The 13,852-nt window shown below is 42.7% G+C and overlaps 1 protein-coding gene across 5 annotated transcripts in view; it reads left to right on the top strand.

Moving 5' to 3' along the window:
• Window positions 1–13,852, top strand: part of TET1 (tet methylcytosine dioxygenase 1) — a 97,577-nt gene that overhangs the window by 45,117 nt on the left and 38,608 nt on the right. For all 5 annotated transcript variants that reach the window (XM_017825978.1, XM_017825977.1, XM_017825981.1 and 2 more), the window contains one exon: window positions 10,477–13,003. In XM_017825978.1, coding sequence (XP_017681467.1) covers window positions 10,477–13,003 — 2,527 coding nt within the window. The remainder of the gene's footprint in view (window positions 1–10,476; window positions 13,004–13,852) is intronic.

Here is a 13,852-nt window from a genome sequence, read left to right as displayed (position 1 = left end):
GTGAAGGAAGGAATATACTTAGTTTTCCTTGGGGTTTATATTGTGTTTTTTCAGATGCTTATTTAATTTTATTCCTGGTAATGGAAAATCTATATGGAAGGGATTCATACTTAAAAATTCATTTGTCTGCATTTCCAAAGGGTTCTTGTACCCCCTGCTTCACTTACCATCTTTCTTTTTGCCCCTTCCTGGTGTCCTGGCTCAGTTTGGGGCAGGGCAGGGCACCTCCCCTTAGCGGTGAGGAAGTGCTTGCAGTCACTTGCAAGTTCATCAAGCAGAGCTCAGAAGACTGGGACAGGTGCCTTTGGCATCACGTTGTCAGGGAATCTACGCTGACCACGAGTAGGCAGCGGTGGCACCAGTAAGGAAACCTCCCACAGATCAGGAGACAGGAAAATACGGCCTGGGGTCTTTCCACAGTGGTCTGTGCAGCCAAGGCTGCCTTTTGGATGGCTGTGGGTGTTTGCTGCCCTGATGGAGATCTAAAAAAGAAAAAGTAAGAAGAAAAAAAGGGAGAAAAACAGAAGGGAAGAGACTGTGGGAGAGATCCAGAATTATATATGCAGTGCTAAGTGAGTTTTGTGACTGCAGGCACGGTCTTTGTTCTCTGCCTGCCTCTGTTTATGCATAAACACTGCAGTGGTGACTGAGGGGCCAGGAGAGTGCAATGATGCTCAAGCTCCATAAAATTCCTGCACTTCAAGATGAGCCAAAAGGCAGAGATGACTCAGTATCTAGAACTTTTGGATTGTTTATAAACATCATATTAAGATCAGTAAAAGTTAAACTTCCATCAAAGCTGCAAATAGCTGCTTGAGCACTCTCTTAATTTTTCTTCTCCACGCATAAAAAGCATAGTTTTTCCTGTAAAAAAACAACTTTAAAATAAAGCTGACTTGGCAGACCTGCTGTTGCCCTTTTTATGATGCACTTTTAGTTTTGGTGCTTAAAGAAACTAAAATTACACCTTTTTTTTGTCAAGGTCATATATGTGTTAACAAGGTTTAGGAAAGTAACTGCTAGAGTTCATGATAGTGCTTTGAGTGAGCAAGGATTGAACTGATTTTGAACATTTATTCTAAATTATAGTGTATGTTTTTAGTGCAGAATATCTGCCAAAATATTTAGCTGGAAGAAATTAAAGTTTATTACTTTTTTCCCCTTTAAACTGAGATGAGCAAGTCAATGAATGGAATTGCACTGCTGTGGAATTTTAGAGGGGAAGAAGACAGAATGGTGCAATACACATTTGAAGGGATGTTGACCATATTTGTTATGGTTTTTTAGAAGGGACATTACACACCTTGGAGCACTTTGCTTCAGTAAATACCAATTAAAATTGCTTTGAGTACTGGTTGAAAGTGTTTGCCTATTTCGTACATGTCTTTCTGCTCCCACTTTTTGAATAGGGAGAGCTTACTTTTGGTATTGGAGGGTCCTACAAAAATTAGTAAATTTTATTTTTAACAATAAGATAAATAACTTTGCTGTTACCTAGCTTTTTTTTAAACTAAGTTATAATTTTTTGAAAGAAATGTCCTTATCTTGACCTTTTTCAAGCTGGGTGTGTGCCTGTCCAAATGGGATTCAATTTTTTTGCTCATGTGAACGTGTGGAGCACTTGCATGCTGTTTGTACAGTTCTGCTGGAGCTACTCGTGTCTGTAGATGTGTTTTCAATAGAGTTCTAACAAAAAGCCTTTGTGAGTGGTCTGTAAATTATTAATCTTACTCTAGTAATTTTCTAATCCTTAATTTTTCCTGCCAGTTTCTGGTGCAGTTGAAGCCCATTCCTTGTGAACTTTTGCTGTGGTGCAGAGTAAGCTGGACGGGATGTGGAGATGCTGTCCTTCCCTGTTCCTGCCCAGCTCCCTTGCTCCAGTGCTGCTCCCTCTCCCATCCACCTCCTCCTCACAGCCCTCTGCTGCTCTTTGCCCCACAACTCCCCAGAATGCTGAGGGGAGAAAGGGACACTGTCCACTGAGAGGGGGACAGGGAGGAGTAAGGGTTTGTACTTTTAACTCCTCTGTTGCTGTGGCAGAGCAGTTGTGAGGATGGTGCCACTCCTCAGGGAACGGTGGGGCAGAGGAGTGTTGGGAAAGACCAGGCTGAACCTCGTGATTACAGTGCTTTTAGAGGGGTTTGCACACTTTGAATGGCTATTTATTTGTAGATCTTGATTTTGATGGCATGTTTGAGTGCGGTGCTGGGCCTTCCGCCTTGTTGTATTTTAGAGGTGGAGCTTCTTAAAAAGGTAGAAAATGTGTTTGTGATCCAAAATGTCATTGAATATCCAGTAAACACAACATAGATTGTGGGAAGGATGGAAAACGTACATGTGGAGATGAAGGTCTGCTGTGTAGGTATATTGATACATTATTTAGATTTCTTAAAGTTTCAGCATTACAAAATAAACACTGGTTTGGTATTCCAGGTATGTTGTTTTGTTTGGATTCATTACCGAATTATGAGCTCTAATCAATACTTGTACTTGCTGTGTGTAATGTAGGCATTGAAATAACAGAATGGCTTTTCCCATTCTAGTCATCTGTTATCAGTTTGCAGTTTCTCCACACACACAGGGACAGTAATGTGAAAGCGAGTGCTTTGACAATGGGCACTGCCAGCTTAGGATCTGATACCACACTGCTACACAAGTTTGTTTATTGCTTTTAGTAATTGATGTGGGAGAAAAGCAGTGAGGAGCCCCAAACTTCCCTTAGTGGCAGCAGATTTTTTTTCTTTCTGCCACATTAAACTGTGATTTTTGTTTAGTGTTACTGAGTATGAGAAAGATATTTAATTTAGCAGATACTACAGCAGCAGAGTTTCCCATTGACATAGTAGAAACCTTGCCCATGTAGAGACCTAAAGATTTAATTCTTAATTATAGGATTTCATTTGGGAGGTAAGAAGAGTTCGTGCATTTTTATGAAGGCATTTTCTTTTTAAATGTTAAGCACATGAAACTTAACCAATTTAAAGAAAAAGGAAAACAGGATTTACCTATAAGCAACTAACAATAATCACTTTTCATTACTGATGTAGAAATAGAATATAGACTATATCTGACTGTCCCTCACAACTTTAATATTAAGCCTTTTAGAATATTAGAATTTTTTGAGACTGACTTAAAACTGAATGGTTTGTGTCTTAACTGTGAACTTGTTTCTCAGTGTTGGTGCTGTCTGTATTGCGTTGTGATTTAATTGATATAATTGAAGCTCTAGTAAAATGGGGCGCAAGGTTTAATTTTCCTAAACTAGAGGTTTACTGAACTTATGAGAGGAGAAACTTGTGTGTTTAAAGATGTGCAGCATTTCCTCATGGGACAGATGCTCACTGTCTGAGTTCTGCAGTGTCAACACTGTTGCAGTGCTGCTCCACAACAGCGTTGCTGTTCTTCCCGTATGGGAGTGAAAGCTGCTCCTCCTGTGAAGAACAAGTGAAGTTACGTACAATATGAATTCCATTTTGAGCTTTATTTAAACCATAGGTGTGTGCTAGCTAGAAGAAGAAACATCACGAGGAAGCTTTTAGGCTTTTTTTCCTCATGAGAGTAAGCAAAACATAGATGCAAAATCCGGGATAGTGCTGTAGCCTTGTAGTTTGGTGGGTTAAGTAATCAGCATGGCTATTTTTCTCTTTTTGAAATCTGAATTACCTTGAGCTGCTTCTCTGAACTACCTGTCACCAACTTTTCTATTGCTAAAGAGTTACGCCTTTTAGTCTTGTGGCCCCTCAGCGGCTTTAAAACCAGGCTAGAATGGTGGTGTGCGTCCTTAGCAGTTCTGGTCTGAGAGCTTCTATGGGCATGTAGCAACTTGTAAACAATATAATTGGCTGTACAGCAGATTGTGGGGTCCTAAGTTAAAGAGCTGAGTTAACCTGCTTAGGTTACAGGCACTGTGGGAGTTGGGTTGTTAGCAGTTGGGATCTTCGCTGTACTGAAACTGCAGGAAAATTTACTTGTATCAGTTTGGATCACATTTGGGTCTCACCCAGGCAAGATGTGGCAAACACTTGTTTGTGTGCTGAGAGGTTGCAAGACTGTATCCATTTATTTGGCTTCAGGATCACGTTTTAAAAATATCTCAAAGAACTCAAATTTGAAAACTTCCATGGATGAAAAGTGCATCAAAACACCTAACAAGATGCTTAAATTCTTTGCTCTTTCTCTGTCCCTCTACAAAAATGTGCACCATCGTTCAAGGCCAGACTTCTCTGGCCTTAGCTTGGAGTCACCGAGTCTTGTTGTACTTTTGTCTGCTGGAACAAGGAGCCCTCTGTTATCAGCATTCTTTTCCACATAGACGGGGCAGGAGTTTGTGGCTTTTCAATTTTCTTTTTCTTTGGCAAACTGCAGAGAGTGAGTGAGAGAGTGAACTTGAGTCTTTCACTTCAAGATGTTTCAGTCCTTTGTCATTGCTGTGGTCCTGGAAGCCCTCTCCAGCATACCAATGTCCTGCCTGAATCGGGGATGCCAGAACAGGACGCTTTGTTCCACTGGCAGGTGCAAAAGTGCCAAGTACAGGAGAGAAAGTAACCAGTCTTTCCCTAATTATATGGGGGTTTTATGCACCCAAGAATGTCACTAACCCTTCTGGCCATAAAGTGGCAGCAGGAGTTTCTATAGTTACTGTGCAGTTGATCATTGACCATGTTAATGTCCTCTGTGAGGGCACTGCTTTCTGAGGTAGGAACCTTTTGGAAGTGCAGTCCCATGTCTATTCCTGGATACACAACTTCTCCTTCAGCTGGGAGGAAATGGCTGACCTGCCAGCTTCATTTAGGAAGCATCATGTCTGCTCTTTGCATTATTTGCTCTCCTTTATAAGTCTGAATTTCAGTGTTCTTTGAGAACCTTGTGAAGAATGTTGCACACCGCTGTGATCTGCTCCCTGAAGCCCCTTCTGTGAAGGCTGTGCTGATTCTCCTTTTACAGTGCAGGGCCAGGCAGCCCTTCCTTGGCACTGTGCTGAGGGTTTCACAGACCACAAGAGGCATTAGTGAGTGTGGGTGAAGTCAAAGACTGAATTTCTTTCATCTCTGCTTTTGAGTTAAAGCACATAAGGAAGAGTTCTATTAGGGATTACATATTGCTGCTGATTGTATCGTTTTTCTTTTGTGGCTTAATTGAGTGGTATATTTTCCAGAGCTGCCAGGGTCTCTTTTGAGTGCTCAGTTTCAGTGTTGAAGACAAATGATTGAGTAATTCAAAACACCAGTAAAAAACAAACCAAACCAAACCCAAACCCCAAAGAAAACAAAAACCACCAAGCAAAATGCTTGTTTATGTTTGCTTCTGTGGCAGAAGAAGTATTGTAATGTTTATGGTTTTTTCTTTCTTAACACATCCACTTCTTGGATGCCTGTGTGAGAGAATGGCGTGTCCTTCACTCTCTATTTTTTCTTGCTTCTGTTTGCAGCTTTCTACAATGTAGAGCTCAGAGTTGATGGAAACAATTTGAGTTTGTGGCTGAGAGCCTATTTCCAAGTAGTAATTCAATAAATACATTTCTATGGGAGTCACCATGTTGAGCCTTTAGAGTCAGAATTAGTCTCCTGTAGTTTATTTTGCTAAGCTGTAACTTGGAGGATGTTCTTTGCTGATGTATCTACAGATATGGGGGGAAAAAAGTAACCAGAGCAGACTTTTTGCAGCTGCAGTAAGATCAGTGTGAAATGCGACCTGCTGTGACGCTCAAGTTGGTGACTTTGGGTGGATTTGATCCTCAGGGCCAGGGAAGTCAGGAGTGAGGGGGATCCCTCCAAGAAAATCTGGATGCCCCAGGTTAGATGACTTTCTCCAGATTTGCAGAGCTTCTTGTTCCCCTGAATTTCTGTATAAACCAGCCTCTCTCTTAAAACTTGTCAGCATAGTTTTACCAAGTCCTGTCCTGTTCCTCTGCCATCTGTGAACGTTGGTCTCTTGAGAAGCAGAACATCATGTAAATGCAGGCTGTGTTCCATTAACGATGCTCCCCAGTCTGGTTCTCTGCACTAAGGCCTATAGAACATGTGCCTGGGCTGAGCTGCTGCAGGAGTGTGGGGCACTGAGACTGTCGTGTCCACAGTTGTTACACAAGCGTGCTGGGAACTGCTTTCTGCCTCTGGTGAGCTTTATGGGAATAGCCCCCAGCTTGCAGCTTGGCCCCTACTTGGCTGTTCTCTCTTTGAGGAGCCTGCTTGGGAAACCCTGCTCAGGCTGCAGCCTTGAGCAGCAACCTACAGCACGTTGTCTGCGTTACAGTAGTCGAACATGTGGTGTGGGCTGAAGCAGACGTTTGTCCTTAAAGGTATTCTTGTATCTGCCTTTATTTTAATGCAAAAAACCCCTTTGGCTGTACCCAGAAGGTGGCCTGTAGTTTGCACAGCATCCCACCTCACATTTGTCTCTGTTCTAACCAGTGCTTGGCTTCCAACACGGCACTCAGCACAAGTCACTGTTTGTCCACACCTGTGCTCTGTCTCCCTGTTGCCTGTCCTGTCTTATCTTCTTCCCCCTGTATATTGATCCTATCCAGTACAAGTCCTGGATTCCCCTGAATTTCTGCCTGTCCTGGGGAGCAGACAGTGGAAGTGGGAATAAATTGTGCTGGTCAGCTGGCTAGTGCTCTCCTGTCTCTGGTGAGGCAGTGACATCTGACAGGCAGACCATGAATAACACATCCTCTTTCAATGTTAGATAAAGTACATTGGGGGTTTCTTCCAAACAGTATTTCTGAAAGAAAACTTCTGTTGTGGCATTTGAGCTCTGAGAAGCTGCTAGCTCTATCCCAGCATGGAAGGGCCTGTGGGAATGGCTGCATGGCTGCAGCCTCTGCAAAGGATCCAGGCTTACCCACTGCACACAGTCCTACTTGTCCTTTTAGGCTGCTGAGTGTTGGCACCTTGCAAGAGCTGCCTTTTGGGTCATCCTGGTTATTGGCACAAGCTGGGGGGGTGCAAGCATTCTTGGAGTGTTGGGCACTGTATTCTCATGGGGCCCTGGGCAGAATCCTACAGGGAGGGCTGTTTTAGGGGACTTGGCATTGGTTATCATGTTACTCATCATGACTTGCTTATAGAGCTGTTTTATCAGTAGTTTGTTTGGGCATCATCTGTTATTTCTCCTCTCTGGGAGTGTTTGACTCTGGTGCTGTCCTTGATTGTACAGTGTGTTGTCACCACCTCTAGAGGTTTGAAATGAGAGACACAAACTGATGGCCTGCTTGCTGTTGTTCACAAGATGTGGAAATGTCTTTAGGGTAGCTTTCAGCTTTGGATTCTGATTGTGAACTGGTGAACTCTTTGCATTATGTCAGAAGCATGTTGTGTTAAAAGAGAAGTTAATAGTAGACCCTTTTCAGAATGTGAAATGATTTGCTGTAACTGGCTGTTTGTGTCTGCTGGAAGCATTAGTTCCCAGAATGAATTTTTGTGCGTGTGTACATAAGAGATAATATCTGGATGAAGTTTAAGTACTACAGCAGTGGCCACAGCAGACTCTGTGGTTCCTGCCCTAATAGCACAAACTGCAGCAGAGCCTAAGCTTGAGCATGATTTGTTGGTGGTTTCTGTGTCCTGGCAGAGTAGTGCTCTCCTTAATGAGAGAGAGGGAAATGACTCCTATTGATCTGGTTTATTCAGCTTTTCATTACGCTCGTGTAAAAGCCCTAGAAATCGATGGGATCAGACTCATGTGCTTAACTTCCACAATCCCAAGCACAGTGTTATCCTGGCCTGTAGTTTTCACATTTGTTTTGAGTCCTGATTCAGGACTTAGAGCTGGATTGCTCCTCAGCTGAGGGGAGGAATCAAACAAGCTCTGTCCCTGCTAGTGTCTGCATCGCTCTTTTGGGAAATAATAACTTTACAGACAACAGACTATCCAGTGGTTTTTTCTGCTTGTCAAAGAGAAGAAAGGTATCTTTTAGGCTCCATTGCAGTTCAGTTACAAGAGATAAAGCAACATAGTGCTCAAAAGGCAGAGTTTGATTAAAACAATAATATCTGATTTTATGGCAATATTAATTCTTCATGTGGAAAAACAAAATATGAACTAAATCATGCCAAGGATATGATTCATCTGGTTCTTTTTTCTGCCTCGTTGCGTGTGGGCAGCTTGCAGTAGTGTTAGTGGAATATATGTAAGAGGAATAATTTAAAAAGTAATCTCACTTTGCTGCTGGGATCCCTGGGGTCTTGGGAACACAGTACTGTACCTGTGCAGCACTAGCAGATTAGGGGGTATCCAGAGTATTTTTGAGCACAGTAGTGCTTTTTTGGTCAGATGAAGGATTTTATTGAGGAATAACCTCGTTGAGAGCAGGGTGTGACCTTTTTTTTGGACTGAGTGCTGCCGGTGGATTCTGTGTCAGATCTTCTCATCTCTGCTAATTGTGGATGGACCCTCCTCCTTCCCCACACCTGCTCCCAAATTACCAGCCTTAGATTATTAGCTTTTTTTAATGTAGTGAACAGTCTTTCTAACATGTTGTCATGTTGACAATGTGCAGATGGTGGGAATTAGTTTTAATCTATTTGATTCTAACTCCTCAGCCTCCTAATTGTCTGATTAAATAAGTCTGAATAACAATTTTACATTGTTGGGACAACTTTTGGATTGATAGAGATATTAGATACACTTTTGCTGAAGAAAGAACAGCAATTTCGTATCCTAGTTCTTTATGAAATTAAATTAAGGTAATTGAAATTCAGCTTTTGATTGGATATAGAATTGTGGGGTTTTACTTTCCTATGGTGGACCCTTAAAATATCTTCTGGTACAGCTGCAGAGATCTATGTGATGCATTTGCCCCTGCTAGCAATAGAACTGTTTAATCTGTTTAGCTTTGGGGATCCCATAGTAATTGCTCAGTGATCCTTGGCCCTGGCAATCATTGACTGAAACCCAGCAGGATGCAGAGGAGCTCAGGCTTACAGACTGTTAGTCAGGATCTGTGTGTAATGAAAAAGTGTGAAATAAGGCATCTTTTATGTGATTCCTGTAAGTTTGACTTGGCTACATAGGTGCTGGCCATGTTTTTACATTACATTTCCGTGAGAATTTGATGCCTCTCACAATACCTAGGCCATGCTCTGGGTTCCTGGGGCTGTGCTGTATCAGTTGTGAGGTGAACACTGGGCTCCAGATGGAGCTGGCTCCATGTGCCTGGGGGTTTCTGGCAATTCTGTCTTGATGGCTATAATTAATCATAAATCTAGTGTGCATTTGTTTTTCTGAGTTATTTTCTACGAGGGGTCCATATCCTTTAGTTGGTAGGACTGCAGAACCACGTTGGACTTGCCTGAATGGTTTCCATTAAACTGGGTGGTGTTTTCTGGGCACTGCTATGATGTGCTGTGCCAACGTGGGGTTAATTAGCCACTGGTATGGCTGAGGTCTGATTTGAAAAGCAGGCCTGGTTTTCTTGTAAGTAAGGGTTAAGGTTACAGATGATTTAAAGAACTCTTAGATGTTACAATCAGATTAAATACCAGCACTGTCTATTGTGACTTAAAATTATTTTTTAAAAGGAAATGTAATATAAATAAAGAAAATTTGGTTAGCATAACAAGAATTGGATTCCTGCCTTTATTGCTGTTTCTACCCAAGTTTCTGCCTTAATTTTTTTTTTTTTAACTTTGCATAACTCCTTACTTCATACCCATAATACTTCCTTGAGGCCCACAGACATATTCCTTCCGGGACACAATATTCTGACTCTAGCTAGATTTTGACATTGCTTCAACCATGTGACTTGTATGGTATCAGTAAAGAGGAAGAACGTGTTTAATGAAATATTAACACTTACTAAAATACAGTTTGGGATAGCTTACATGAGACTGTTGAGAAACTGGAGATGTCCATCTAAATACAGAAGCTGAGCACACTGTTTCCAAACTAACCTTCAGGTGAGCTGCTGTAAATTGCCTTACTCTTCATTTCAGCTTAGGCTTGTAATTCTCTTTAAGAACTTGAAGCAAGAATGACTGACTGATTTTCAGCCTTAGCTACAGTGTCCAGCCAAGTGGTATACTGGTTTAGGCAGTTTATTGGTCTAGCCAAATCAATATAATTATGCCAAATTACTGCTGAACTTTGTGGTACAAACCTTTAGAGTCCAGTCCTGCTTTTAACTCAAGGGAGACTTTCATCTGCTTATGCAAATTCATTAAATATTGAATTCTATACATCTGGTTTGAAATGCTAATGTTCTTTCTGTCCATTCATTTCTTTAGTCTCCCACCACCACATGTACACACTTTCTTCCTCTGTCCCTTAACAGTGGGGGAAAAATAGCTATAAATATGGATGGGGTCTTTAGCCTTCAGGGATTTGTATGACTTCCTGTTTGGTATTTTCCAATGTCTGTGCCTGTGCTTAATTAGGATATTCCTAGTATCTGTCAAAGTAGAGTTTAATTGCTGGAAGCCTTATGGTTATTTTTAATGTTTTTGTTACAACAACTTTTTCTGTTATTATTTATAGGCAAATTTAGAAAACAAACCAGTAAATGGCCGCAGACCAGAACTCATGGAATGCAGTATATGTGGTCATGGTGAAAAATACAGGGTGAAAAGCAATCAAGCAGTGCCCATTGAAAATGTGCAGTGCAAGGAGAAGGAAAGAATGACTGGCCTGGAAGCAGAGAATTGGGCACATAATGAGAAGCCATCCTTTGGTGTCCATGTCAACGGCGACATCCACGGAGCTGTGCCGGGCACCGAGCACTTGAAACATGCTGGAGACAGTGACAGAGCAGTCTCCCCCAGTCAGTTAGCTGAGCCAAAAAAATCCTTTGCACAGACCATCAGAAATGGCATCAAACCCCTGCATTATTCACCACCAGAAGCCGTTGCTTCACTGAAAAAAGTGTCTGTAGAGGAAAGGACAGACTTGACGAGCAACTCCCACCTGCAGTGGACGAAAGGTACCAATGTGAATAACACAGTAAATGCTCTGACAACTGGCATTGGCTGTGCTCACCCACAAAACCAAGGAAATGTTTTAATAAAGGAGGAAAACTGCATGTGCAGCATCTCTGAGGATTTTGATAAGTCAGTTTTGCAGGCAGGTTCCATCTGGGGTCTGCAGGAAAGCTTGTGTTGTCCTCCCCTGCCTGAAGGGGAACTGCAGGCAGGAAAGAATGGCTTTGAAGTACCTAAGGTGGAGACACAGCCTGAGAATCCTACACTCCAGTCAACTTTCTTGTCCCTGATTAAAACCAGAAATTTAACTGTGGAGCAGGTTGTAGCTATTGAAGCTTTAACACAGTTATCTGAAGCCCCTTTAGGAACAACTTCGCCAGCGAAAACCGAAGGTACTGAATGTACGGAAGAAACAACTTCCAGTTTGCTCCATGGTTTTAAAAGTGACACCTCGTCCTCCTTCACATCTTCTGCACTAAAAGAGATCAAAGACACTTACTTACAGAACGAGCAGCAGCTCCTGGCTCACTGTGCTCACCCGCAGAAGCAGCTCCCTAATAAGGCAGTGTTATACAATGGCCAAAGCTCAGTCCCGGAATTGCAGGATAAACCTGCCAATCTGGCTGGGGAGATGTGTAAGTTACAGTTATCCTCAAGAGATACCAAAACTTTATCTGACTTAACATCTAATGCAATGTCGCTTTCAGGATATACTACCGAGAAAAATTATGCTCATGATCCAGTTGCCCTTGGACAGTATTGCAACGCTTCCTGTAATGTCCAGCAAACAGGGAACAGCTTGGAAACTCCTGGCCAGTTAGAGCAAAAAACACCCTCTAATGATTTGAACTTGGAAACTGGTTCTTTGATTAAGGAAGGAGGAATTCACAGCCAGGATGAAGAAGATGTAGCTGCACAACTAACTCAACTTGCAGCACTAATTGAATCAAACCAGGCCAATTCACAACAGAAGAATGACATAAAGGCATCACTGATTAATCTAATATCACAGGAGAGGCAGCCAAAACATAACCAAGATGTGGTGCAGAAAAAAGAATCCGCATTTTTTAGGCATAATTATAGTTCCTTACTGATAAAGCAAAAACAAGTAACAAATAAGAAAGGCGGTGCTGTGCCATGGAAACCAAGACACAAAAAGAAGCCTCCAGAAGCACGCTATCAACAGGCTAATCAGAACCAGCTAGAGCTGTTGTCATGCCAGCACAACGAGTTGCAGGACATTTGGATATCATCAAAACTGCACAAGCTTGGTCAGACCATGCCCCAGGACTCCAGAATAGCTCTGCCTGAAAAAAAATCTCCAAGAACCAAAGTACAGAGAGCACAGAGTCAAAATACTTCATCATCACAAGAAAAAACTAGATTATTTCTCCCCCAAACGCAGATAAAATTCCACAGATGTTTACCTGAGGCACCACAAGAGAAAAAAAAAGACAGGTTGTTTGGCTGTGAAGTGGTGAATGAGCAAATGAAAACTGCAGGCTCCCGGGACCCACTGGGCACTGACCCACTGAAAAATGAAGTTGTTGCACGTGGCCAACGCAGTGACCTGTCCTCCCAAAATCCCCTGGCTGTTTCACAGCTGAAAACAGCATCCTTGTTGAACAGACCAACCGAAAACCTACAGATGTTTACACAACAATGCAATTCTCAGGTACAGCAAACAGCAGCTGGCAGTCAGGCACACCCTTTGCCTCCAACCCTTAACCAGTCCGACCTGAGAGCCAACGAAAAGAGCAGTGAGAGCACAGCCTGTGTCCAGCAGGGCACACAGGCAGACCCAAAGGTGCAGGTGCTGCCTGTTCCCTGTGGAGGGGCCCAGGTACCAGCTTGTGCCGAGGCTCTCGGGAACATGGAGTGTGTGGGCGAGGTGACCGTCCTGACGTCATCCAGTTTGGGTGCTGACCACGCACAGAGCACGGGCGACTCAGGGTGTTCCCCAGCAAAAAACACGCTCAGCAGTTTCCTTGAATCACCTATGAAGTTTCTTGATACCCCCACAAAAAATTTAATAGATACACCTACAAAAAAAGGACAGTCTGAGTTGCCAACTTGTGACTGTGTTGGTAAGTGTTTCTGCTAACTTTTGCCTGTACCTTTCCCATGGAGACGTGCTCATGTTGTTCCTTTGAATGTGAGGAATCCTGTTACACAAAGAATCAGTGCTTCACCATTAGAAAACAGGAGGAAATGATTTTTCCCCTTTCTGTAACTTTTGCTTGGTGTTCTTTGGGCCTGCAAAGCACAGCAGAATTGAGTATTTTTGGTATTGCAACTGGCAGGTTTAAATATTCCACTTAAATTTAAACCCAAGAGGAAAAGGAGTTTCTCTGTTTGCTGTTTTACCATTGCTGACTTGTGCTTTATGTGTATTTATCTGCAGTATATCAGGTTCTGATTTTGATGGTCTAGAACTGGTTTTTGCCTGGGGGGCTTGGGAAAAATGTCCCAGTACATTGTCACCGTCACCTAAATGCTGTCAGATAAGTGGGAGAGCACAGCTGGAGGGGGTCCTGTTGCTGCCCCTGTCAGTCCTGATGGCCTGGAAGAGGCCGTGCCAAAGGCACAGGGGGAGATGGGGTGGGGTTGAGGTGAGTCACAAGTAGTGACTTGTGAGCAGGATGGGATGTCAGACCAAACACAGCTTGGCTGAGGGCGGTACACGCTGTGTTGTCAGACTACTCGAGTGCACAGATGGAAAGAAAGTCAGAGACTTGAAGCAATCTGCCTGTGTACAATTGTTGTTATCTTTGCTTTCCCGTTCTGAATCAACAGGGTGCTAGTTAAGAGGCCTGGATTATGTCTTCTCTTCTGTAGTATATGACTATCAGTTAACTTATTTTTTCCCCTAAATTCCCCTCTGTCTAAAATGAAATAATGTTTTCCTGCCGACAAGGATATTGGGAATCTTACTT

The sequence above is a fragment of the Lepidothrix coronata genome, unplaced genomic scaffold, assembly GCF_001604755.1.
Source record: "Lepidothrix coronata isolate B3197 unplaced genomic scaffold, Lepidothrix_coronata-1.0 Scaffold124, whole genome shotgun sequence".
NCBI classification, from domain to species: domain Eukaryota; kingdom Metazoa; phylum Chordata; class Aves; order Passeriformes; family Pipridae; genus Lepidothrix; species Lepidothrix coronata.
The sequence above is the reverse complement of the archived record's forward strand: the minus strand, read 5'-3'. Positions and strand labels throughout refer to the sequence as shown.